Source organism: Mustelus asterias, chromosome 6, assembly GCF_964213995.1.
Source record: "Mustelus asterias chromosome 6, sMusAst1.hap1.1, whole genome shotgun sequence".
Lineage (NCBI taxonomy): Eukaryota > Metazoa > Chordata > Chondrichthyes > Carcharhiniformes > Triakidae > Mustelus > Mustelus asterias.
The window spans coordinates 81,043,832-81,071,186 of record NC_135806.1 but is presented as its reverse complement, the minus strand read 5'-3'; the positions used below and the strand labels follow the sequence as shown (position 1 = coordinate 81,071,186).

The 27,355-nt window shown below is 42.4% G+C and overlaps 1 protein-coding gene across 1 annotated transcript in view; it reads right to left on the bottom strand.

Annotated features, from left to right (window-relative positions):
- Positions 1 to 27,355, bottom strand: part of dtwd2 (DTW motif tRNA-uridine aminocarboxypropyltransferase 2) — a 114,027-nt gene that overhangs the window by 8,568 nt on the left and 78,104 nt on the right. Inside the window, exons 4-5 of the mRNA XM_078214620.1 lie at positions 22,597 to 22,789; positions 3,509 to 3,637 (exon numbers count right to left, since the gene is read on the bottom strand). Coding sequence (XP_078070746.1) covers positions 3,509 to 3,637; positions 22,597 to 22,789 — 322 coding nt within the window. The remainder of the gene's footprint in view (positions 1 to 3,508; positions 3,638 to 22,596; positions 22,790 to 27,355) is intronic.

The following is a 27,355-nucleotide window of genomic DNA, read 5'->3' as shown; positions in this document are numbered from 1 at the left end:
AATAGAGGTTTATAAAATGATGAAGGGGATAGATAGAGTGAACGTTCAAAGACTATTTCCTCGGGTGGATGGAGCTATTACAAGGGGGCATAACTATAGTGTTCGTGGTGGGAGATATGGGAAGGATATCAGAGGTAGGTTCTTTACGCAGAGAGTGGTTGGGGTGTGGAATGGACTGCCTGCAGTGACAGTGGAGTCAGACACTTTAGGAACATTTAAGTGGTTATTGGATAGGCACATGGAGCACACCAGGATGATAGGGAGTGGGATAGCTTGATCTTGGTTTCAGATAAAGCTCGGCACAACATCGTGGGCCGAAGGGCCTGTTCTGTGCTGTACTGTTCTATGTTCTATGACTTCAACCACCATTTCAATTCATCCTGCTCTCCTACCTCTGTATTCAATATCCTCTTATCCTTTCTAAATCTTTCCCGCCTTGTTGACTCACCAATGCATTTTCCTGGTCACCCCCCTGAGCTTGCTATCTCATATGGTCTTGCTCATCCCAATAGGTTGATTACAGATACGATCATCTCCGATCACTTCTTTGTATCACTGTCCACCCACATCCTCTTTCCATGCTCCAACTCTACCTCCTTCTATATCCATCTCTGGAAAATTCTATTCCCCAACTCACTTACAACTGCACTTTCAAAAGCCCAACTATCTAGCCTCTGGTCCTCTGTATACCACAACATTTCTGCCACTATGATTTACTTAACCTCATCTCCATCTTTTATGTCCTTGTTCCCAATAAAGCCAAGATTCTTTCTCACTCTGGTCGTTCCCCCAGCACAGTCATTGCTGCTCCCTGAAGTCCAAAGGAAAAAAAATTGAAAGAATATGGTGGACAACTAATTTAGCCATCCATCACCAAATCTGGCTGGATCACTTAAAACATATTGGGCAGGATTTTACAGCCTCGCTGGGGCGAGACCAGAAATTCTTGCCCAAGATCAACAGAGATTTCTGTTGTCGGACCTTTGCTCGCATCAATTCTGTGGCGGGCGAGCTGGTAGAGTTCTGGCCATTGTGTCCTACTCTTGCCTGTTAAAACTGTTCAGTATCCTAGCATTATCCTTGAATGTAAAGATAACCCCCAGCTTCTTTTCTCTCCTGCAAATCTTCTTGTTAAACTCCTCTCCCCTGCACCCTGACCTTTAACAACATGCAACGAGCTCGTGGACTTTTCTGTCACTAAGATCGAGGCCATCTAATCAGCTGTCTCTGCTGTACTCCTTTCTTCAACTAGCCACCTATTCAACCTGTCTTTATAAACTCCAGCTGCCCAAGCTCTAAACTCATATCTTTCTCTACTGTCTTTCCTATTTTCTCTCAAGTCCTCTCTGAGCTTATCTTGCCCATAGGAGCCTCCACCTCTTGTTCCCTCGACCCAATTCTCACTAAACTGCTGATCACTCAACTTCCCCTCCAGGCCCCCATGTTAGCTGATATTGTAAATGGTTCTCTCTTCAGGTGCCATCCTCTCTCCTCTAACCATCATCCCCCTCCTCAAAAAAACGATCCTTGACCTCATCATCCTCACAAACTCCCGGCCCATCTCTAAGCTCCCTTTCCTCTCCAAAGTCCTTGAATGTGTTGTAGCCTCTCAAATCTGTTTTCTTTCCTGGAACTCCGTGTTTGAATCTTACCAATCAGGTTTCTGCCCCGCCACAGTAGCTAAAGAGTCTTATCAAATAACAGCCTATATGACTGTGACAAAGGCAAACTTTGCCCCCTTGTGCTTCTCAACCTGTCTGCAGCCTTTCACACAGTTGACAATATCATGCTACTCCAACAACACTCCACTGTCATCTTACAAGTTTATTATTAAAGTTTATTTATTTATTAGTCACAAGTAGGCTTACATTAACGCTGCAATGAAGTTATTGTGAAATTACTGTGAAATCTAGCTGGGTGGGACAGCTGTCACATGGTTCCAAAATTATCCAGAGAGTTATTTGCACATGCTAGCAAACCATTTCCTCTGCTGTCCCCAAAGGATTAATCCTGCCCAGTTCTATTTTTCAGCCACATGTTGCTCCTCGATTCTTGAAAAGACAGCATTAGTTTTCACACCTACATTGATGATACCCAGCTCTGCCTCACCACCAACACTCTCAACTTCTCCGCTGTTGCTAACTTGTGAATGTACAATACTGGATGAGCAGGAATTTCCTCCAATTAAACATTGGGAAAATTGAAACCATTATTCATGGTCTCCACTCCAAACTGTGTTCCCCAGCTACTGACTCAATCCTTCTCCCTGGCAACAGTCTGAGCTTAAGCCAGTCTGTTCACATTTTTGGTACTACATTTGAATCTTAGATGAACTTCTCATGTCATATTTGTGCCAACACTAAGACCACCTATCCTCACCTCCAACTTAGCCAGGGTCTCTGCTCACCTGCAACTGAAACCCTCATTTGTGCCTTCATTACTTCCAATCTCAGCTATTCCTGGTTGATCTGCCACATTCTACCCTCTATAAACTTGAGGTAACCCAAAATTCTGTCTTAACTCTCAGGTTGTCCTGTTCCCTTATCATCCCTCTACTCATTGGCCCACTTGGCTCCTGGTCAAGCAACATCTTGACTTTAAAGTTCTTATACTTGCTTTCAGATCCATCTATGGCTTCCCCCTGCCCGCTCTCTGTGGTCTTCTCCAAGCCCACAATTCTAAAACACCTGCATTCATCTAAAGATGGTCTTTTGTGCATATCCATTTTAATTGCTCCGCCATTCGTGTTTGTGCCTTCAGTTGTCTGCACCCCAAGCTCTGGAAAAGCCTCCTACAACTTTCTGTCTCTTTACTTTGCTTTCTTTCTTTAAGACATTCCTTAAAATCTACATAATTGGCTTAGCTTTTGGGCATCTAACCTAATATCTCCTTATGTGGCTTGGTGTCATACTTTGTCATATAATGCTCATGCGAAACACCGTGGGAACTTTCATTACATCAAAGGCACTATTTAGATACAAGTTTTATTATATGAGTCAGTCTGCCACGGATTTGCTCACAGTGTATAAGAGGAAAATAAAGCTATGATTTTTCAACATTTTCCCCTCAAAATAGAATCAATAAATGAAAGAAGGAAATGCTTAACTTTCCGTAATGATGAAAATATCCTATAATGGCTGGTAGATAGCAGCAATATGGGGCTGGTGGAGGGGTACGTGGGCATAGAGAAAAAAGATGAGGCTTGCTACTTATCTGATATGTTTAAAGAAATGTCCAAAATGCAGACTCTATAACTTCATAAATATTTACTTCAATGTCAGTTATAGCCCACCCCTACAAAAATACCAAGATTTTCATAAATCTGCACATAGTTTATATGCAGCTTACAGAATTATTTATTTTATTAAGCTCAAATCAATTCAATTCACTTAATAAATCTGATGCATTAAAGAATACCAGTCAATGTATTTTGTTCTTATCAGTATACCGTTACAGTTTCCAACATAACATGAATTGCCTGGAATTATGGCATCTTGTGACTTCTTACCTCATGAATGCAATGGTTCTTTTCCACTAATGACAATGCAAAGGCTGCACACTCCAGTGTAGAGAGACAAGTATTTGTTGGCTGAGTTCGGATAATGTATTGGCTTGATAAACTGGTTTTGAGTTGAACCTAAAAGCAACGAGAGGGATAGTGTTTTTGTTCTTAAAGATATTTATTTTCTCATTAAAAATTACACAAATAATCTACAGCAAAATGTAAGATCACATTCAAGGTTATGCCATGGCACAGGAGATAAAGGTACTGACTCATGTGCTTCTTAACTAAACAGGTCAGGAAGATTCCTGATTTAAACTTTATGAAGTTAGTAAACCTTAGCTATGATGAGAATAGGGGTGCACAATTAAGCTAGGAAGGGAAGGAAACAAAACAGACCATATTCCACTTCAGATGGCAATGATTGCGGATGAAAAGTGCAAAGTGAACACTAGGTTAGGACAGAAGAAGGATTCAGCTACAATGTCCCCAGCTTTTAGATGGGCTGCAGACATTGCATGTCAATGCTTACACACAAAGAACAGCTTCCAGTGGAATGTAACCTGGCATGACTTGTAGTCAATGGCAGAGTAGTGGAATAAAGATATGATTTCTGTGCAACCAAAAACAGAAAAGAGTTAGAATGGGATTTCTCAAAAAGATCCTGATGGCTCTGTCTACTTATTGTGTAAGAGTTAAATCTAGATTCGAACAGATTTTTGATTTTTTGTCATTATTCTGGGGATGTAGAACACAAGTATGAATTTAAACATAAACCTGATAGACACTATGGTTTATTTTTAAAGAAAACAAACAGAAGTGAAAATACAGATCTATATTAAAGATACCAACAATAATGAATGAAAGACAAAATGGGAGAATCCAAGTAAGTGTTGCTTAATAGCACTGTTGAAAGCACCTTCCATTACAATGCTAATGATTGTCATCAGCATGGGGCAGTGGTTGGCCAGATTGAATTTGTTCTGCCTTTTGAGAACAGGACAAATCTGGTACATGTACTGGAACAACTTGGCTAGGAATGAGACTAGTTCTGGAGCACAAGTCTTCAGTATCAGGATGTTGTTGTGCCCCATTGCCTTTACTATATCCAATTCACTGAGTTGTTACATGCAGTGAATTGGATTGGTTGGACTAGAAGACTGGAATCCTGTGATGGTGGAACTTTAGATGGAAGCCTAGATGGATAATTCACTCCAAACTTCTAACTGAAAATAGTTGCTAATGTTTCAGTCTTGACTTACGAACTGGTGCTGGGCTCCACCATTGTTTAATCCGCTGAATGAAAAATCATTTGGGAAAAATTTGACAAGTATCAGTGATACTTTACTCATATAAACATCTTTGTTTTTAGTCATGATACTTCCACAACAAAATTAAAATCCAATCCCCACAAAAGTTAATGTCTCAAATGGCCTTTTATTACACACACAACACAATAAAGGCACCTACACATTACAAACACTGTCAATAACACATAAATAAATCATATTTTTCCAGGGGGGATGTATAAAGTGGCAGTAATTCAAAGTGACAGTTTAAGAGCTGTCTGTTTATAGATTCCATAGGGATTTCCAGTCATGCAATTGTTGTAAATGGATGTCACGAAACACTTTGGCTTTCTTCAAGTCATGCTGACTACCTGTCCAAATCAAATTGGCGGCTTTAGTTAAAATTCCAATGAATTGAACCTCCAGCTCTATAGATGTGTATTGCATTTCAAATGGTAAAAATTCAGGGTAGGTACTTCCCTTGTGTGCAATCCAATTATGATGATCCAGGTAGAAATTGTACACACTTTGGGAAGTGAATTTTTGTTGAGATTTTACTCAAAATTGATTTGCATTTTGCCAAATGCAAAATTGATTGCGAACCTCACAATTGGGCAGTGTCTTAAAACAACTTTACTTTAAAAATTACTTTGAGTGCTAATTTGATGCATTTTGATTAATGCAACTAAAAGAGCTTTTATCACAAAACTAAGCATTTTCATCAGTGTCTAATACAGCACCTGTGATTAACACATTTTAAATGAAAGAAAACTACTTCATAAAAAATAATATACGCCACTTGCTGTTTTTACTGGAGGACAGCAGCAGATTAAAAAAAATACATTCAAAAGATTCTAAACCTGTCTATTAGTGTCTGTGTACCCAAAAGAAACAACAAAATTTGCAGAGTTCCCTTGCAGGACTGCCAACAAGCATAATTAATAGAAACTCCCAATGGTGATTAATTCATCCCGAGAGCCTGGCCAGTTTTGTGAATGCGGCTGGCTTGTAGTGCAACAATTTGTGGCACAAAAGATTGGAGAATCTTTGTTTGCATTGAACATAATCTGCAGTTTTGTGACTTTATACGAATTACACCGAAAAGAATAATGCATCCAAACAGAAACTCAATGGATAGAATTTTAAGAATGTTGAGGGATTGGTGCTCAGCACTCAACTCTCAAATTCTCATCGCCATTTAATACTCACTTGAGCATTGATTGACAGTGCATGAGACTTCTGTCAACCCTTGGAAGGAAGACCAGTCTGTGAGAGGTGTTGGCCAATCAGACAACCAGGTCAGGTACAGCGCTGCAGTGGCCAGAAGCAGCACTCTGCCTGGAAGAAGTCTTGGGACCTTTGAAAAGGTAAGTCCCAAGGGTGGCAGGGTGGGAAGGCAGGGGACACTGGGGCAGGATGGCATTTGACTCCCAGGGCTGTAGATGGGGTGGGGGGGGCACAATCATGGCATAGAGGGCGGAGGGGGTGGTTGGGGTGATAGGGTCCCAACTCTGAGGAAGCCTTCGAAGTGAAGCGTTCCCCAGCTCCCTTCCTACCCAAAATGGTTTAAAGTTTAAGTGTAACTTTTCTACCTACCTACACCTACTCTTGACAGCCTAAAAAGGCTGGGCAGGGTAAGCCCTTAAGTGGCCAATAAGTGGTTACTTAAGGGCCTTAATAGGTGAATGGGCAGATTTCCTCCCCATCTGAGTTTGGGTAACAGGTTCGGGGGAAAACCGCCCATTCAATGTTATGCTCCCTCTGCCCCAGAACCTGCCATGGGGGGGCTAGTGACACTTGTCTTGAGAGGCTGAGGCCAGAAAGAAAGTCACCTTTCCGGCGAGACACTCTCAAGACTACCCCTCTGACGGGAAGGGGACAACTGGTAAGGATGATCAGTGCCCACAGCTTAGCAGCCAGAAAGTGCCACAAAACGTTTAATGACCTCTCTTGGCTGGTGAGAGAGAATGCATCCAAACATCACATCTCTCACCCATTACACCAGGCACATTATTCATATACAAAGATATATAATCACCTGCTTTCTGCTCTCAACCTTTCAGGCGGAGGTTTCCCACAGCAGACGGGAAAGGCGGGTGATGCACAGATTGATCTTCTCATTACCCTTGAGCAGATGGCCTGAAGGATTATGGGTCCTAGTGGCAATGCCAAGATGGAAGATTGTAAGTTGCTGCCTCATGAATCTTTTCCACTTACTACCCATCCACACCAGAAAGGTGCCATGAATGGAAAACTAACAATGGAGTAACTGTAGACTTTATGATTTCCTCCCCACACTCTTAACTCACTCACAACCTCCCCAGTGCCTTAAGATAGATAAGAATTGCCAGCTGCTCAGCCACAGTAGCCCCAGGTGGAAGGGCGAGAAGAGGAATATCCTTAAAGATTGTCACTTGACGCAACAGTCACAGCTACCAGTGCAGACATTAGCACTGCACAAACACTAGGGGTTAGAATAAAGCAGGGATTTGCGCATGATGAATCACTAGGAATAAGTGGGTTGCAGCTAGGCCCAGGGCTGGGTCAGCTTGTATGCAAACTCCTGGACAAGTAAGGGAACAGATGTGTTCTGTTGTGGGGGACTTAGATGAAGACCTCAGTAGTATAGGAAAATTCCAATGAGGGCGCACACTGAGATATTTAGTGCATTTGCAGGCCGACAAATAGGCTCCTGTCACCGGGTAGAAGCTTTGAGAAGTCCAGTTCAACCTTGGCACAGGACATGAAGCCCATTCTTTTCACCATGTGAACTCCTCTGTGGCAGCACTGCCAAACTGACCCATAATGGGGCATCTGCTCATCACTAGCTCAGCTTTCATTACTTCACAGGCAGCGGCCTCTCAATGTATCAGTTGTGCAGTGGAAGCTCAAACAGAGGTCATGGGTTAACTGCCAGAGGCATGCAGAATCAAGCTTCTGCCATCAAGCACAGACAACTGTCTTTGTGGAGGTGAATGCCAGTGCTCGACAGTGCCTGCAGGCTTTCATACTCCAGCAGATTACTAAGATTGTTGGGGCACTGTCCCTTTGTGAGGCAGTATTGCCTCCATGCAGCATGAACTAGAGTAGTCTAAACAGCAAAATCTTGGCTTTAGGAACTTGATTTCTTCACAGTACTGTGGCCCTCTGTGATTGAAGGCCATCTGACCTAAAGTGGTGAGACGGTGGAACAGGGGAATGAACCACTTGTGGAGGTGTCACTCAACAGCCATCCTGTTGTCTATTTTAGAAGCCTAAGATGGTGGAAATTGTAGACTGTCGCAGGCTAAAAGCATTGTGAATACTGCCAGAGTAGCAGACATTCACTGAGATGAATTTTTTGACGTGGTCACACACCAACTGGACATTGACTGATTGACAGCCCAAGTGGTTGTGGTATCTCTCTCCATTGATAGGAGGGACCGACAGAACAACATGCTTGCAGTCAATGGTGTCCTGCCCCATCGGGAAGGCTGCTATCCTGGTGAACCATGTTCCATTTCATCCTGATCTTCCCTCTTCAGGGACAAGAGGATAAACTTCCTCTTATCTTGTAAAGGACTTCTGTCACAGTGTTTTGGTAAGACCACATCTGAAATACTGCAGACAGTTTTGGTATCCACGTCTATGAAAGGATATACTCACATTGCAGATGGTACGGCAAAGGTTCATTAAACTGATCCCAGGGATGAGGAGTTTGCCCTCTGATGAGGAACTGAATAAATTGGGCTTCGATTCTCTGGAATTCAGAAGAATGAGAGGTGATCTGACTCAAACAAACAAAATTCTGAAGGGGCTTGATAGGGTAGGCAGTGAAAGATTGCTTGTGTTGGTAAGGAAGTGTAAAACACAGTCTCAGGATAAGCGACCGATCATTTAGGACTGAGATATGGTGAAATGATTTCACTCAGGTGAATCTTTGTAATTCTCCACCAACTTTGAATCCTCTACCAAAAAGAGTCGTGGATGTATGAATATATTAAAATACATTTAAAGGTGGGATAGACATATGCAGGGCAATGATATTTTCTGCCATTTTGAAGTCAGAAAAAACCTCCAAACTCCTCCAGCAACTCACCTTTGTGCTTCCGCCAACTTTGCCTCAGCACAAGCAAGACAAAAGAACCTCAGCTGCAATTTGTTGATGGGTCCTTTAAACAGCGCCACAACAGGGCCCATCTTGCATCTAATGCTTGTTGTTTCAGGACTAAAAAAGGGGTTGCCGACACATTTATTGATGAACTTTGGTACTTTTGCATTGCGTCAGCCAGTTAACATCAGTGCTGTGATTGCGCACGTGCAGTGATTTCAGGCACACATAGGGGATGCACTCGTGGATCTTGGCAGTGGGGATTAAACTTAACAACTAGGAGCAGGTATATAGCCCACGCTTCACCACACTATGATGTGGAGATGCTGGCGTTGGACTGGGGTAAACATAGTAAGAAGTCTCACAACACCAGATTAAAGTACAACAGGTTTATTTGGTAGCACAAGCCACTAGCTTTCGGAGCGCTGCCCCTTCATCAGGTGAGTGGGGGTTCTATTCACAAACAGGGCATATAAAGACACAAACTCAATTTACAAAATAATGTTTGGAATGCGAGTCTTTACAGGTAATCAAGTCTTAAAGGTACAGACAATGTGAGTGGAGAGAGGGTTAAGCACAGGTTAAAGAGATGTGTATTGTCTCCAGCCAGGACAAGCTAGTGGCTTGTGCTACCAAATAAACCTGTTGGATTTTAACCTAGTGTTGTGAGACTTCTTACTGTGTTCACCACACTATCACAGAGGTAGTCTAAACTTATACCTCACTGACTTTACGCAATGATATTACAAAAACAGAAATAAGTATTATCACGTCTGGCATGTGGTCTTATTACTAACCATCAGTTACAATCAAACTTTTCGCTTCAGTTCTCTCTCAAATTGCCAATTTTCAAAGATATTCATATTTACAGCACAAATAAATCACAGAGATAGAAACTTAGACTGTCCGAGAAGCAAATCATTACCTTATATTTCTGTTCTGGGGACTGAGTAAAGGAGATAATCAGTCTGACTACTACTCTTGAATCAATTATATTAATCAAAGATCACTGAGTAACAAAAAAAGTAATGAATACTCCGAACCCCCATTGGGGAAATGTAAATCTTGACTCACAGAACTTCAGAAATTTTTGAAGGCAATTGACTGCGAGGTTCGGGCCTGATGCACATGAGAACAAATTGTGCGTTAAGAAGGTTATGTTAACTGAATTTTAAAAAAAGACATTACAAAATTATTTTAAAGTCGATCCTCTCTCTCAGAGGGCAGTATTATCAGCCCATAATTGGTCTGGGGTTGGGAATAGAGCCAGGAGGCACATATAATAAGCCCTTCCGGCTGTCATGACAATTTCCTGGCTCCATTCCATCTTTGGGTCTTTTTGTGGATACTAAATTGCGGGAGGGCGCAGTAAGGCTACCAACGTGCATGCAGCGGGAGCCAACATGGCGCACTAAGAGACGATAGAGGCCAATTAAAGGAGGCTGACTGGCTGCAGGCCCCCACAGCCAGTTTAGGTACCTTGAGGCAGCTTTGCAGGAGGAGGCCAGGGCAGGGTGACAGCGTTTCAAGTGGGCCTAAAGGCCTTCCCTAGTGTCTGGGTGCTGCAGAAACTACAGGGTGCACTATAGAGGAATTTCCTTCACCCCACAGGGTAGCCTAACAGCAAGGTCCATTGTTAAATTTAAATTTCATAAAGTTGGAGAGAAAGTGCCTCCATTTTTAAGTGTCCTGTCACTTAATTGTACTGCTGCATCCTGCTGCTCCTTTCAAGCCAGAAGACCTTTGATTGGTCCTCCAGCTTCAACTGCCTGCTCAGCGCGTCATCTCCACCGGCAAGGTGATGTCACACAAAAATCAGGGCCGGCGAGTGTCTCTCCTCTGGAGGACAGGTTGAGGACCTGCAAACAGTCCCAACTTCAGTTTCTTGCTCCACCGGGGGAAAATCCTATCAACATAGTCCTAAGGACACAATAGGAGACCATTCAGCCCATTGAGTCCATGGCAGCACTCTGTAGAGCAATCCAGTCAGACCTATTTCCTTGCTCTATCCTTGTAGCTTTGCAGTATTTTTCCCATCAAGTATCTATCCAATTTTCTTTGAAATTGCTGATCATCTCCTTTTCAAACACCCTTATACGCCGTGAATTCCAGATAACAAGAAAATTCAAGGCCCTAGATATACAATGGCTATGGGTCTGACAACAACTAGGTAATAGTACTGAAGACACGTGCTCCAGAACTAGCTACACACTTAGCCAAGTTGTTCCAGTGTTACTACAACACAGCACTCCTCTCAAAGTGAGAAAACTTGATCAGGTATGACCTGTCCACAAAAATGGACAAATCTAATCCAGCTAATCACTGCCCTATCAGGCTACTCTCAATGATTGGCTAAGTGTCATTGACAGTACTATTGGAACGCTGCTTACTCAGCAATAACCTGTTCGCCAATGCCCAGTTAGGGTTCTGGTAGCAGCACTCGATTCCAGACTTCATTATAACTTTGTCCAAAAGGGCTGAATTAAAGTTTTTTTAAAATTAATGTCACACTGCAATGAAGTTACTGTAAAAATCCCCTACTCGTCACACTCCGGCGTCTGTTCGGGTACTCAGAGAGAATGTAGCATGGCCAATGCACCTACCAGAACGTTTTTCGGACTGTGGGAGGAAACCTGAGCACCCAGAAGAAACCTACATGTACACGGGGAGAACGTGCAGACTTCACACAGACAGTGACCCAAGCCAGGAATCGAACCTGGGTCCCTGGCGCTGTGAGGCAGCAGTGCTAACCACTGTCACCGTGCCGCCCAATTCAGGAGTGAAGTGCAAGTTAACTGTGCTTGACACCAAGGCAGCACTTGACCAAGTGTAGCATCAAAGAGCCTTAGCCAAATTGATGTCAATGGCAATCAAGGGCAAAATATTTCACTGCTTGGAATCATGCCTAGGAAAATGGCTATGGTTGTTGGAGGGCAATCATTTCAGCTTCAAGTTTTGCAGGGTAGTGCCGTTGGCCCAAGTGTCTTCAGCTGATTCGTGATTCCTGAGATGCTGAAGCAGTCTGTGCTTGCATGCAGCAAGACCTAAATAATGTTGCGACTTGGCTGATGTCATAGAATTTGGAATGGTTCACATAGAGATGTGAATTGGTAACAGAGCAGCAGTGTTGACAAGATACCTGGAACTTCATGAATGCCTGATCCAGATGTCTACCTCTTTAAACAATAAAATTTAAGTAGAGAGTAAGGAACAGAGTGAGTGACAGGGAAGGAACAAGGATGAATTAAGAGTTATAAAGAAAAAGAGAGGGATAGAAATCAAGTGCTTTAAGAAAGGGAGGAAGAGGCAAATCAGGAAAAAGAAGAAAGAAAATTCTCTGGGAACAATTTACTACCTGTGGGAGTGACTTCACAGTTTCATTGGTCCTTTCAATTCCTCAAAGGTTGAATGGCATTTCAGGATCATGCATTATTTCATTAACAGGATCCTTACAACATGGATTAGGCGGTCTTGTGGCTCGGTTGGTAGCACCCCTGTCTCTGATCCTAAAGCTCTGAGTTCAAGTTCCGCTGCAGGAATTTGTGTCCATGGAAGGAGCGTTCATGACACGGTTCAAACAGGTTGATAATCAGCGTGCTAATTCATCAAACACTTCCACACTATTCTCCAAAGGGAAAAATGTGTGTGAATATACAAAACAAATAAACAACATAAATTAACAGCCCTAAAGGGTTCCAGCAAGATTTATTCATATAAACATGTAGATTCAGCACTGTCACACAGTCGAGAGTTCATGGGGAGATGGTAATTTGTTTTGATTTTTGTGAGGCTAGTGGAGCAATGGAGCAAATTATTGAGAAATTTCTCATGAACCAACTCTCATGGGGTGGGATTTTCTGGCCACACTCGCCCCAAAACCAGAAAATCCCACCTGAGGTCAACGGACCTTTCCATGGTCCGCCCCTCACCCGCTCCACTTTTCGTGGTGGGCAGAACAGGAAAATTCACCCCATGGAATATCTACACTGTCTCAAATTCAATAGCCATGAACTCAACATTTATTTTGCCGCAATGTCTGTGCCATTATCACCATCACCTTCAAACAGAGCAACTGGATGTCTAAAATAGTTGTGTAATGGGTAGGAAAGCTGGAAGATGGTGAGTGCATTATTAAGGTTATCTTCATTTTTTTGTACTCTTTGTATCTCACTTCCTTAATTTCCAGTTCATCGTTACATGTGTGCAACCACTTTGGTCATTGCAGCGAGGCAGAAGGAGTTGGAATAACTGCCACTTTGGATTTGCATAAATTCAATGTGCATTCCTGATTAGATTTAACAAACTAAGTGGGTTCCAGCAATGCCTGGACCTATGCTGTGAAACAACATGACACATTAAACTAAATTTAAAAGCTTTGCCCTACATATAGGCCACAGCAATTGTTTCAGCTTCATAGCCACATCAACACAAAGCTAATAGTATAAATCCAATGTATGACGTGCTTGACCGAGAGATCAGCCTGCTGATAGAAGGGAAAGCTCAAAGCAATCACAATAGGTGAGTAAACTGAGAAATTGTATGAGCTACCCATCGGCTATCTCGTAGGTTGCGTGGCCATGCCACTGAATTAAATCTCACAATTCCACCCATACTTGTAGCTTCTGAAGCATTTAAGGTAAGGGGAGGTAATTTCAGCATATATACATACTTAGATTTATTAGCACGACGGCTATTGTTAAACATTTTAGCATTTTATCACAAATCAAAAGAGGAACAATAAACACAAATGTAGACCTCTAACAACCAGCTAATGAATTGCATACTTGTTCATAACATCTCATTTTTAATGTTTAAACTTATTTACTTGATTCTTATGGATAAAAAAATCTGCCGACTTGGAGGCCAATTTATAAAAGTGGGCCAACGAGTGGTTGAATGGATCGATGAGGACAGCAGCACATACAACTATTAATTTGTTTCAAGTAATCACTCTTTCTCCAAGACCACACCTTCCAGACACCAAATAGCAGATCTATTTTGTTTTTTTTAAATGAGAAATAACGTTTTCGTATCTACAGATATTTGAAGAATAAAGATAAATGTGACCAATGCAGATGACTCACCATTTACAGCACAATGTCACTACATGACTTTTATTTCTTTATCTACCAAGTAGAATTGTTAAGGAAGCAAAGGACCAGCAATGTTTAACATTTCATATTTCTTCTGTCAAATAAAAAAAGACCCTGAACATAAAAACGGAGCTTTTACTAAAATATTTTGACAACCAGGTCAATGCTGAGGGAATATATTTGCTTCAGAACGCACAGCAGTATAGGTTCTTCAGAGAGCCTTAAAGTTACTCATATTCTGAAACCGCATACATTTAAAAAATGACAGAAATCTTATGAATCTTTTATGTAGCAGAATTCCTTAAATAATTAATCAGAAGAGTAAAAGCGATGCTAGAATATTTAGCCGAAGAATGGAATATTAGGTCAAGGAGGGGGGGGGAGAAAGAAATGAATTGCCTATTTTTTCTGAATTATTTAACTTTCAATAGATGTGAACATCACTAATTCTTTTACAACAATTTTTGGATCGATGTGGCACTGACAGAAGCAGCAAGAAAGGAAACAAATATTAACTGTAAAACATTTAGAAAAATGTTTCAAAATACATTCAGCTGAAGCTTAACTATCAAACACTGAAATATTTGAAGTCACAAGGTTGATTTTGAAACGCATTTATGTTTGCTAATCCCACAAAGGTTAATACATAAAGGAATTGTGCTTTTAATCACAGCCTATATTTGATACTTAGTTATTCATGGATGTTAGAAATTTTTAAATTGGAGCCCTATGGTGCTTCCAAAAATGACTACGCTGTAAATAAGTTTCTGATTTGTACCTCTGGGAAAAGGGTTAGAGATGAATCCAGCTTGATACCTGATCTTCAAAGAAAAGCTGGAATTCCCAATGGAAGTACACAGATCTATCCGCTTACTAGAATCAGAAGGCTTTACTTAAACTAATATATCAAAGAAAGGAGAAACTAAGTACATGTGAGCAATGATTTCAGCTCTGTCCTATCAACTTGTTCATTCATACTACTAAGAAAATACAAATTAAAATTGAAATGACAGTGTGCTGTAGTAAATGGTTTCAATTCAATATGGATTTATTAAATATGTCAGAACTTTTATTCTGCTACTACAAAAAGACATAGCACTGTAACATCTGAAGCTGCTATTGCTACAACAAACAATTGTCCTGTTTTTTCTTAATCCCCAACGGTGTCAATTAAAGACCAGTGTGATGATTTTCATGCCAAGCTCAGTGGCTTGGCATCAAGTATCCTTAGGATTTAGTCCTGGAAGTGCTGAGTGAGAATCCTGCTTGCAAACTTATGAAAATGTGAAGAATGTGATTCATAGATCGAAAGATGAATGCTTCAGAATGTAAATTCATTAAAAAATAGAGTTTTTTTAGTTTTAGGAGCAAGATAGATTAAAGCAGATTACATCTAACACCAAAAGTGAACAAGTCTCACTTCAGATGCAAGACACTTGAGAGAATTACTTATTTTATTTTGAACATCACATATAGAGCCCAGCAGTTTCCAGGCCTACATCACAGCCTAAAGGATTTTGCGTAGGTACTGCTGCTACTTTTCTAGTCCTTTGGAGATACCTGCTGTAGGTTGCCCAAGTTCCCGAAGGATCTAGGCGTGCAGAGATCAGTGCTGCCCAGTAAACTATGATCTGAGTCTCAAGCTTGAGATCCTCAAATACCTTTTATCTAGTCAGTTGAAAGCTGAGCTGACACACTGGAGGCAATGATGAATCAAATTGCCTATGTCTTCCTTCATCAAGTGGTGGTAGCCAAGATCCTCCAAGTCAAGTGGCAAGAAAGGTGGTCCAACAGCAGCAGCTTTTACCAAGCCACATTTCCCAGCATCAAGACACTAATCACTCAAACCAGCACGGTTGGGCTGGGCACATCATTCTTATGTCTGATACCAGACTCCTAAAGGAAACTGCTCTTTTCAGAGCTCAGTTGCAGCTGGAGACTCCCAGGCGTGGAAATTAACATTTTAGGGATGCCCTCAAAGCATGCCTGAAGAGTCAAACTGAGAAGGAATTCATGTGAAGATGTACAGCTGTGATGAGGGGTTATCAAGTAAAAAGTTATTTTCCTATTAAGAAGAGCTTAAAGAATTTAAAAGGGTTCATTATTTTTTTAGAAAGGCCAGATTCAGTTCACAATTCCTAACTCCACATTCTGGTATGTACAGACTTGTGTCATTTACAGCAATAGGAGAATCACTAATTAATGATCTGGATGTGAATGTAGGAGGTATGATAAGTAAATTCACAGATGACACAAAAATTGGTGGTGTGGTAAATAGCAAAGCCTTAGATTACAGGATGATATAGGCCGGTTAGATGGGCAGACCATGGCAAATGGAATTTAACCCTGAAAAGTGAGAGGTAATGCACTTTGGGAGGGCCACAAAGGCAAGGGAATATCCAATGAATGGTTAGACCTGAGGAAGTACAGAGGATCAGAGGGACCTTGGTGTGCCTGTCCATAGAACTCTGAAGACAGCAGGACAGGTAGATCAGGTGGTCAAGAAGACATTTAGTATACTTGCCTTTATTAACCGAGGCAGTATTTCATACTACAGGCCATTTCTGTTGTCCATTTTCACCAGGCCGGGAATTGTGGCCACACTATTTAAAGTGACATTGTGTTCACAATATTTAAATGCCTGCTCCAAATACAGTTTTCCCTTAGGTTTCTATTTTGTCAGGGTGGATGGGTTCCTGAAAGCTGTGGAAACCATGTCAGACAAGTCAGTTTGTGAACCCTTAGGAGAAGTCTGATGTGGAGCCAGGAACATTTGTCAGAAAGGTTTAAAGGCTCTTACCAATGTCAAATGGCATAATTAAATGCTGTTTGAAAGGTTAAATATGTATTAATGCAGTGAAGAATCACAGGTCTTTGTCTTTAAAAGGTAAGAGATGATTACATTGACTGGCATTGAGTAGGGGTTCAGATGCGCTAAATACTATATCCAGTGGATAGATTCTGCATTCAGTTTTATAAAGAATCAGATATTAATATTGTAGGGAAAACTGTGGGTTGATTTTCACACTGATTTAATGTCCTGATGTCTGCTGAGCCTTTGAAGTAAACTTCCAGTAGGTACTGAGCCAATGCACCATGTAATAATACTGACAAATCTTTGAATTGCTCATTTAAAAATAAAAAAAACAGCCATTTAAAGTCCCTTTGAAAAAAACTGCCCACCTTACAATCTCATAAAACCATCAATCAAACACAGCCTTTCACACACCCACTGAAAAAAAACTGTAAGCCACTTGACATTTTTAATCTTATGCAAATAAATCACGACATTGAAAAATCATTTAACAGAAACTGAATCCTAAAACAAGCTCATAAAACTGTCAATCAAACAAAGATAGCAATCCCCCTATTTCCACAGGGTTGAATTGATCAAGGGCGGCATGGTGGCACAGTGGTTAGCACTGCTGCCTCACAGTGCCAGGGATCCGGGTTCAATTCCTGGCTTGGGTCATTGTCTGTGTGGAGTTTGCACATTCTCCCCGTGTCTGCATGGGTTTCCTCCGGATGCTCCGGTTTCCTCCCACAGTCTAAAGATGTGCGGGTTAGATGGATTGATCATGCTAAATTGCCCCTTAGTGGTAGGGGGATTAGGTAGTTAAATGCATGGGGTTATGGGGATAGGGCCTGGGTGGGATTGTGGTCGGTGCAGACTCGATGGGCCAAATGGCCTTCTTCTGCACTGTAGGATTCTATGATTAGTGAATCTTGGAGCTCAGCCAGGCATTAAGCATGAGATTCCATCTCACAGCGATATCAACAAAGCAGGCTGAACAGATAAAGGCAAAATACAGTGGATGCTGGAATCTGAAACAAAAACAGAAAATGCTGGAAAATCTCGGCAGGTGTGACAGCATCTGTGGAGAGAGAATAGAGCCAACGCTGAGTCAACATTTTCTGTTTTTGTTTCAGGCTGAACAGCTGGTCTCGTTATTTTTCTCATAATTTCTGGAGCATTTCAAAGACTTGCTGGTATTATCATGTGTCTCTTTGGTTCTATACCTAGTGGAAACTGGAAGATTGGGTATGGTGGATACATAAGGGGTATGTAAAAGACATAGAGCATGTAAGTGGTATGGTGGGGTGGAGGGGTCATGAAAGGGTATGCAGGGTGGAAGGGGGATGGAGGGTGTATAAAAGAGCATGGAGTATGTTGGGTGGGGGATGGGCATAGGGATCTAACAACTATGACTGGAACTGGGCCAATGTCCCAGACAGTGGAAGAGGGCCTTATAATTTGCTTGTCTCCATATTCACCCACCTCTATGGCCGTTTCAGGACTGCTTCACGAGGTGGAAACCCTGACTTGAGCCCACTTCCACCTCATCTGGTTGAAAATATCTTCTGAATGGGTTGACTTTCTAACACAGCATCTGGAAATGACCCAACTTATGGTTCCTATTGCTGAGAGGAAAATTTGGCCCAATGTTTCAGGTCAAATGTTTCTTCATGTTTCTGTCTCCACTTCTTCTGTTTGACCTGATGTACACCATTTTCTGGTTTAATTTTTGTATTGAAATTGGCTTTAGGTAGTTTTAGCTTTTAGACCTAATTAATGCCCCTCATTGCCAAACAGTTGCAGCAAAACACCATTTTTATGCACATGATTCAGTGGCCTTGATTTTACCGACACAGCCGCACCGAAATCGGGGCGGGGGAGGCTCGCAAAACAGCATTCCCTGTTGGCCTCGGGCACGCTCTTACGAGCCTCAGGCAGCCGTGCCAGTGAAATCAGGGCCAGTGAGTTTGATTATGGAGTAATGCTAACAATGATAGTTACAGAGCTGTCACCTGCATTACAGAAGCCATGTATTACAGCAAAGCTCTTGAGGTCATATACTAAATATTTATGACGGTATAAAGTGGGCCAATGCTTTAGAATCCACTTTGGCTGAAGTGAATAGTTCAGTTCATCATGTGATGTTAAACAAGATGCTTCTTATTAAATTGATGAAGTGATAAAGCAATACAACCTGACAGCCTTATGTAAAAGCCTACACTTCTGCACAGTTACAATATTAGAAAATAAAGTTGAACCGAGCTAACAATATAAACAATGCATGTCATACACCAAGCACAAGGTATTATCGGTATTGCCTCTATCTCTTCAGGTTAAAAAGAATCGTTTTACTTTGTTTTTACACATGGTTTAGCATAAAAAATATATTTCGCTGTAATTTTCTCAAATACAGAAATGCTCCTCTGAAGGTACTCTAGACGGACCTACCAGCATCATTACTTCCACTACTGAAGAGACGTCGAGGTAATATTTTTGGCCCGTTTGTTAGTAACTCAAATAATGGATGGATTTCAATGAAACTCGGGACACAGAGGGAATGGCCGAAGGAAGATTTATTATTTTGTGGTAATGATTAGAATTTGTAATTTTTCAAGCGATCTATAAACATTGGGAGTTAGGACAAATTGACTTTTTAAAAAAAATGCTGTGAATTGTTTTATTTACAACACTGTGGATTATTTTGGAAGGTTGCGGATTGTCTCAGGTATTGTGGTGCAATTTTTCACAGCTGTCAAAACGTGAGCAGAATTTTCAGAGCAGGTTGTTACATGTGAATTGGTCTGAAGCCATTGTGAGATGGAAACTTTGAAAAAAAATTGATGTATTTTCTTACTTTTGTACTTACAGAGAGCATCAACCAGATGGAGAAAAGCTTCAAGGAAGGGTTGTGTAACTAATAATATTGAGTTGACAGCTTGGTGGAGGTATGTGTTCCACTGAGTGGCCTCTTCCCTTAATTTATCTGTTTTTCTCTGCTGAACAGTTCAGAACATAATGTCCATATATTTTCCTTCATAACATTTCAATCTATTCAATAATATCTGTGGGGAGTTTCTGTACAGTGCAATTTTATGCTTCATTACAGCAAAAGAAATGATTTTGAAATTGTGCCAAAGCAGTAGATTGCTTTTGTTTGCACTGGATATAGCTATAGTTATTCAGCCATAAACATATAAAATTAAATGTTTTTCAAGTATAATTTACAAAAAAACTCCTAAAATCATGTTACTCTTTTTTTTCTAGTTAAAAGATATTAGAATATCTGGAGGCTGCAACCAATTGAGCCAACTGGAAACAACTTACTGCCAATATGTTTCATGCAACGTTTCAGAAAGATGCACTACAGGTGGCAAAAAAAAAGATTAGTTGATGCTCACAGAAGTGTTCAGTACTGTTTCCCTGCTGAGACATTCATTTTATATTGAATTGGTGTTCTAAAGAAAGGCCAAAGTATGATTAGTTGTTATATTTTAGTACAATGTAGGTTAAATACTTTTTGCACTCCTAAACTTAAAACGTACAAGCATTGGAAATATATTTGTCACTTATTTATGCTCTGAATAGAATGCTGGCAGTAATACATATTAAATACAGTATCACTGTCAGTGATCACTACTGTTGCTGAGTTGTACATCATGGTGGGGATCTTCAACAAGCTCAATGAATGCAACTGAATAAGATAAATGATTATGATCTCATTCTTGATACAATTGGCCTGTTCTTAATTTGTGGGATTGAAAAACTGATCAGATATCATGCTAACTCAAGTCAAGAAATCATCAGTTTATCTTCCTCAGCTGCTTTTTCTTAATACACTATCTACTCCAAACCTTTTTTTGGTGTCTTGCTTCTCCTGCAGCCTGTGAAGCATCTTTGGATGGTTTAGGAGAGTAATGGCTGAATGTATTCTTCAGCATGGGTCTTGACAGAAGATCCAGAAGTGGGTGTCATCACCAGACAGAAAAAAAATGCTGCAAGTTGACCATGATCATGGATGGAAGTGCAGGGGCCCATCCAATGCTATTGTGGGGGGGCAGGCCACAAGATGCCAATCTGATGACCCGTGATCCCTGTGTGACACTCGCTGAATTCCACACTCAGCACAAATTTGCAAACAATTGCATGAAAACATGTCTAAATTGGCTTCTCAGTGAATTTGATTGCCTGCCTTTTGCATCGTAGCAGCAACATTGCCTTTGTGGTTTCCTGCCGCTGGTAGAATGCAGAATCGACAAACATGCTGTGGGGGAGAGAACCTCAAGATAGAAACTAGAAATAAAACTTAAAATCTCAAAATGAAGGGAGATGTAGCAGTGACACAGTGCATTGGTGGATCAGGACACTAACATCGCACCACAGGCCAACTGGACATCATGTTTCCTCCACATTCTGTACGACCCTGGTCAGAACTGTGCTCGCCATTCATACAGTGCCTTGTTCAGATCCCTTCAGTCCAGTTCACATTGCCAAGGCTTATCCCAAATCAAAATTATTAACAACATCCTCTTCGACAGTCCCCTGTCGTCTTACTCAATGGAACAGCCACTTCTACCTGTACAAACAATTGTAGTCCATCTCAAAAATGAATTCTCCTCCTGTCCCTCCATGATTGTGTTCAAAGTTCTCTTTTCTTTCTGAGTGACATTGTGTTCTTCAGTGACAGGTTTGGGGCAGTTTCAATGAATACACTGACAATACTAAGCTCTACCCCTCAACTCACTGGCAGACTGCCTATCTGACTATAAGTTGTAGGTGAGCCAGAACAATCACTCACCAAACATTAAGGAAACCAAACCATAATTTTCTGTCGATGCGAAAATCTCTCCTCCGCTTACTGACTCAGGCTAGGTCAGATTGTATGCAAGCTCGGTAAACCCTCTGGCCCATAGTTGAGCTTCAAACTCCATATCACAAAGACTGCTTCTTTTCACCTTTGTTACATTGCCCACCTCAACCATCAAATTGTTCCTACTACTCCTTATCTACTTTGCTAGCCATCATTAGTCTTGATTTCTTCGATGGACTCTTTGCTATTCTCATGATTTCTACCTTCTGTAAGTGAAGTCCCAGTCATGGGAACCATCACTGTCCACATCCTGTTTCACACCAAGTACTGCTTTCTCATCACCGCAGATGTAGGCCATTTGTTCCTTAACTACAAAATCCTCTAAGGTTTCATCCCAATCCTCATTCATGAACAGCATGCTTTTTTCTCCCAAAAAAGTACTTTACCTTTGTCTATATTGCATTTCATCTGTCAATATTCTGCCCGCATATATATTTTCTCTAATTCATCCTGGGCCGCACTTCATAGCGTGATATCACTTGTGAATTTGACTAGTTTGCATTGAGATTTTGAGCAATGCTTAGAGTTTATTGCTGAAAAAGAGCGGGAATTGTGGCTGATCTTTCCTTTCCCAGGAATAAAGGGGTTCCTCCAGTTTCCTCCCACACTCCAAAGATGTGGGGGTTAGGTTGATTGGCCGTGCTAAATTGTCCCTTAGTGTCAGGGGGATTAGTAGGGTAAATACATGAGGTTACGGGTGTAGAGCCTGGGTGGGATTGCTGTTGGTGCAGGCTTGATGGGCCAAATGGCCTTCTTCTGCACTGTAGGGATTCTATGATTCTATTCAATATCAATGTCCCACTACTCACACAGCCAAAACCAGTTATTTCAGCAAAAAACAAGTATCACGTCACTGCCATGAGCTCTTTGGTTCATTATTGAATGAAGCAGATGTACATTTTATGTTTAAAAGTTACTGAACAGATTTCTTGCTGCAATATTGTGATCTAATACTTACTTGTTTAGGGAAGCGGAAAAGAGAATTTCCATAAAACATCCCCTTGGCCTGGCTCCATGTCCCATCTATGATAATGATATTGTATGGGGACAGCGCTGGGTCAAGTTCAAGTTCTTCGAGGTTACTTGCTTCAGGTCCAGGATACAAGACTAATGTGCTAAGACTGTGACAAACAGCCGCAAGTTCAGGATGCCTTTAAAATAAAAGAAACAAATGTTTCAATCATCATTTTACATTTTCCTTGTCTTTTGAAAGAAATGGTTGACACACACTACATATGCTAGATACTAGCAGATCAATTGTGAAATTGTTTGCAGTAAGTTGGTTGAAGGCTGATTTTACACTTAGCCCTCTCATCAGATGATAAACCTTTGTGGCATGTTGGAGAGCAGCAGCCACAAAGTACATGATCTGCAAACCAACTGACCGAAGGACTCAGCACCTCCTTGTAGCCAGACTCCATCTTTTGGGTGTGTCTGGCTCACACTTAACAACCACTGGTCTACAGAGAATCTTGATAGTGTTCGAGTTTTAAGCTGCTCGTCTATTTATGTGCACCATGGATAAACGTAGCAACAGTACGGTGGCAGAGTTAAAAATATTACCTGCTACCCTGACCGCAGGCACAAACCAGCTCATGTTAGGAAGCTACAGAGAGCTCATGGCAGTTAGTCCAGGTAGAGAACTGACTAAATAGGTAACCTTTCCCTCTTTGTCATGCCTATGAATTGAGAGCTTTCTATGCACTGCAATCAGGAAAGCATGTAACACACAAATTATAACTGCAGATAGTAGTCAGTAGAATGTTTATATCTTAATTATCCTTCTACAATAGGCGCAAGGTGGAATCATTTAATCATGTTTGCCTTTTAGAAATGACTAAGTCAAACTGACTGGAGCAGGTATCAGCGCTTTTATCAATCTATTACTAAGTTCCTCAAGAATCATAATGAGCAGTTAATTGGAGGCAAAAAGGAGTTGTCCACTCCCACGCACCCACCCTCACTTTTAAAGCATCAGTGCATCACGGAGGCAATGGGGCACTGTCACATAATACAGAAGCAGAGTTTTCGGGCCTGATTTGACCATTTTGAGTCTAAGTGTCGAATCTGGACGTCGAATAGATCCGAGCCTGGAATCCTCTTTCCAGCGCGCCCAGACGCGTTTTGCCGGCTCCCGGTCAAATTCGCGCTGTGGGCGGGGCTTAGCACTGCCGGGACGATCGGTGCTCTGAACTGCGCATGCGCAGTTCGAAAAAAATCTGAAGCAGCGCGCCCAGCGCGAAAGAAAAAAGCATAGGAGGCGGCTCTCTGACTCTCTGGGGGGGTGGGGGGGTGACGTATCATCCTCTGGGGGGGGGGGGGGGGGGGGAAGAGGAGGGGTGTGACCGATCATCCCCTGGGAGGGGAGGGGGGGTGTGAGGGGGGATGGGAGGAGAGGGCGTGTGACGTATCATCCTCTGGGGGGGGTGGCCCTCTGCCACTCTGCGGCCGATCGGTGGGGAGGGAGGGGGCAAGGTTACGCTGAGGTGAATAATGACAGTCGTGGTGTTTGAAGTATGCGGCCACTCCGGAGAGGAGGGATTCGTTCCTCCGGTGGGGAGGAGGGATCTGGGGCAGAGTGGGAGCGGCGCCCCCCCCCCCCCCGCCCCAGAGGATGATACATCACACCCCCTCCCCTCCCACCCCCCCCCCTCCCCTGGGATGATTGGTCACACCCCCTCTCCTCCCACCACCCCTCCCTTCCGAGGGATAATCGGTCACACCCTCTCTCCTCCCACCGCTCCCCCCCCCCCCCCCCCAGGGGATGATCGGTCCTCCAAGAGGACGATACATCACACCCCCTCTCCTCCTCCCACCCCCCTCCCCTCCCTCCAGAGGAGGAACTGGGTCAGAGAGCCGTTGCAGTCTCTGACCCCGCTCTCGGAGGCTGCAGTGGCGACTTCGGATTTTTATTCGGCAGGTCGATTAGAGCGCGGATCCGCATCGGACCAGAAGACGGCAAAGTGGGATTTGACGGTAAGGTTGGGCGCACGGTTCATTAAGTTGATTTGAATGCATGCAAATGCATTTAAATCGTCGGGCCGGACCCGCACCCGAATCGGGTGTCGGTAAAGCCGCGATCTGCTTGGAATCGGGTGCAGATCGCCTGACGCCCAACTTTACCGCGATTTCACGCCCGAAAACGGGCGCCAGGTTTTGGTAAAATCGGGCCCTTCAAATCGCGCCCACTTCTATAGTCGCCGCAATGGACAACTGAAAATCGAGACCTGTGTTTTCTTTCTGGAATTAGGCAGTCACTATTGCAACATGAGGCATGTTATGTGCACAATATTGTTGTTAATAAAAGAGGCGTTAAGCACTTGTGATAATTTTTTTCACTTTTGGTAAGAACATAAGAATATATAAACTAGGAGCAGGAGTAGGCCATCTGGCCCCTCGAGTCTGCTCCACTTTCAAGATGATCATGGCTGATCTTTTCGTGGACTCAGCTCCACTTACCCACCCGCTCACCATAACCCTTAATTCCTTTACTGTTCAAAAATTTATCTATCCTTGCCTTAAAAACATTCAGAGGTAGCCTCAACTGCTTCACTGGGAAGGGAATCCACAGATTCACAACCCTTTGGGTGAAGAAGTTTCTCCTCAACTCAGTCCTAAATCTGCTCCCCCTTATTTTGAGGCCATGCCCTCTCGTTCTAGTTTCACCTGCCAGTGGAAACAACTTCCCTGCTTCTATCTTATCTATTCCCTTCATAATCTTATATGCTTCTATCAGATCTCCCCTCATTCTGCTGAATTCCAATGAATATAGTCAAAGTCTACTCAGTCTCTCCTCATAAGCCAACCCTCTCAACTCCAGAATCAACTGAGTGAATCTCCTCTGCATCCTCTCCAGTGCCAGTATATCCTTTCTCAAGAAAGACGACCAAAACTGTACACAGTACTCTCGGTGTGCCTCACCAGCACCTTATACAGCTGCAACATAATCTCGCTGTTTTTAAACTCTATCCCTCTAGCAAAGAAGGACAAAATTCTATTTGCCTTCTTAATTACCTGCTACACTTGCAAAACCAACTTTTTGTGATTCATGCACAAGGACACCCAGGTCCCTCTGCACAGCAGCATGCTGCAATTTTTTACCATTTAAATAATAGTCCATTCTGCGGTTATTCCTACCAAAATGGATGACCTCACATTTACCAACAATGTACTCTATGTGCCAGACCCTTGCCCACTCACTTAAGACTATCTATATCCTTTTGCAGACTTTCAGTGTCCTCTGCACACTTTGCTCTGCCACTCATCTTAGTGTCATCTGTGAATTTTGACACACTACACTTGGTCCCCAACTCCAAATCATCTATGTAAATTGTAAACAATTGTGGTCCTGAAGCACACCACTAGTCACTGATCACCAACCAGAAAAACACCCATTAACCCCCATTCTTTGCTTTCTGTTGGTTAACCAATCCTTTATCCATGCTAATGCATTACCCATGCACCATGCATCTTTATCTGATCTTTGTTGTGGCACCTTGTCAAATGCCTTCTGGAAATCCAGATACACCACATCCAGGGTTCTCTGTTGTCCACCGCGCATGTAATGTTCTCATAGAATTCCACCAAATTAGTCAAACATGACCTGCCCTTCATGAACCCATGCTGCGCCTTCCCAATGGGACAATTGATATCCAGATGTCTCGCTATTTCTTCCTTGGCATTTTCCCTTTTGCAGAAGTTAAGTAAACTGGCCTATAGTTATCCGCTTTTTGTTTACCTCCTTTTTTAAAAGGCGGCATCACATTTGCTGTTTCCCAATCTGTGGAAACCACTCCGGAGACCAGTGAACTTTGGTAAATTACCACTAGTGCATTTGCTATTTCTCCAGAAAATAATAAATAACAAATGGGATTACTATCTCAATGGAAACAAATTAAAACATGCTACCGTGCAAAGGGACCTGGGGGTCCTTGTGCATGAGACGCAAAAGCCCAGTCTGCAGGTACAACAGGTGATCAAGAAGGCAAATGGGATGTTGGCCTATATCGCGAGGGGGATAGAATATAAAAGCAGGGATGTCTTGATGCACCTGTACAGGGCATTGGTGAGGCCGCAGCTGGAATACTGTGTGCAGTATTGGTCCCCTTATATGAGGAAGGATATATTGGCATTGGAGGGAGTGCAGAGAAGGTTCACCAGGTTGATACCGGAGATGAGGGGTTTGGATTATGAGGAGAGGCTGAGGAGATTGGGTTTGCACTCGTTGGAGTTTAGAAGGATGAGGGGGGATCTTATGGAGACTTATAAGATAATGCGGGGGCTGGATAGGGTGGAGGCGGAGAGATTCTTTCCACTTAGTAAGGAAGTTAAAACTAGAGGACACAGCCTCAAAGTAAAGGGGGGTCGGTTTAAGACAGAGTTGAGGAGGAACTTCTTCTCCCAGAGGGTGGTGAATCTCTGGAATTCTCTGCCCACTGAGGTGGTGGAGGCTACCTCGCTGAATATGTTTAAAGCGCGGATGGATGGATTCCTGATCGGTAAGGGAATTAAGGGTTATGGGGATCAGGCGGGTAAGTGGTACTGATCCACGTCAGATCAGCCATGATCTTATTGAATGGCGGGGCAGGCTCGAGGGGCTAGATGGCCTACTCCTGCTCCTATTTCTTATGTTCTTATGATCAGGCAGGTAAGTGGTACTGATCCACGTCAGATCAGCCATGATCTTATTGAATGGCGGGGCAGGCTCGAGGGGCTAG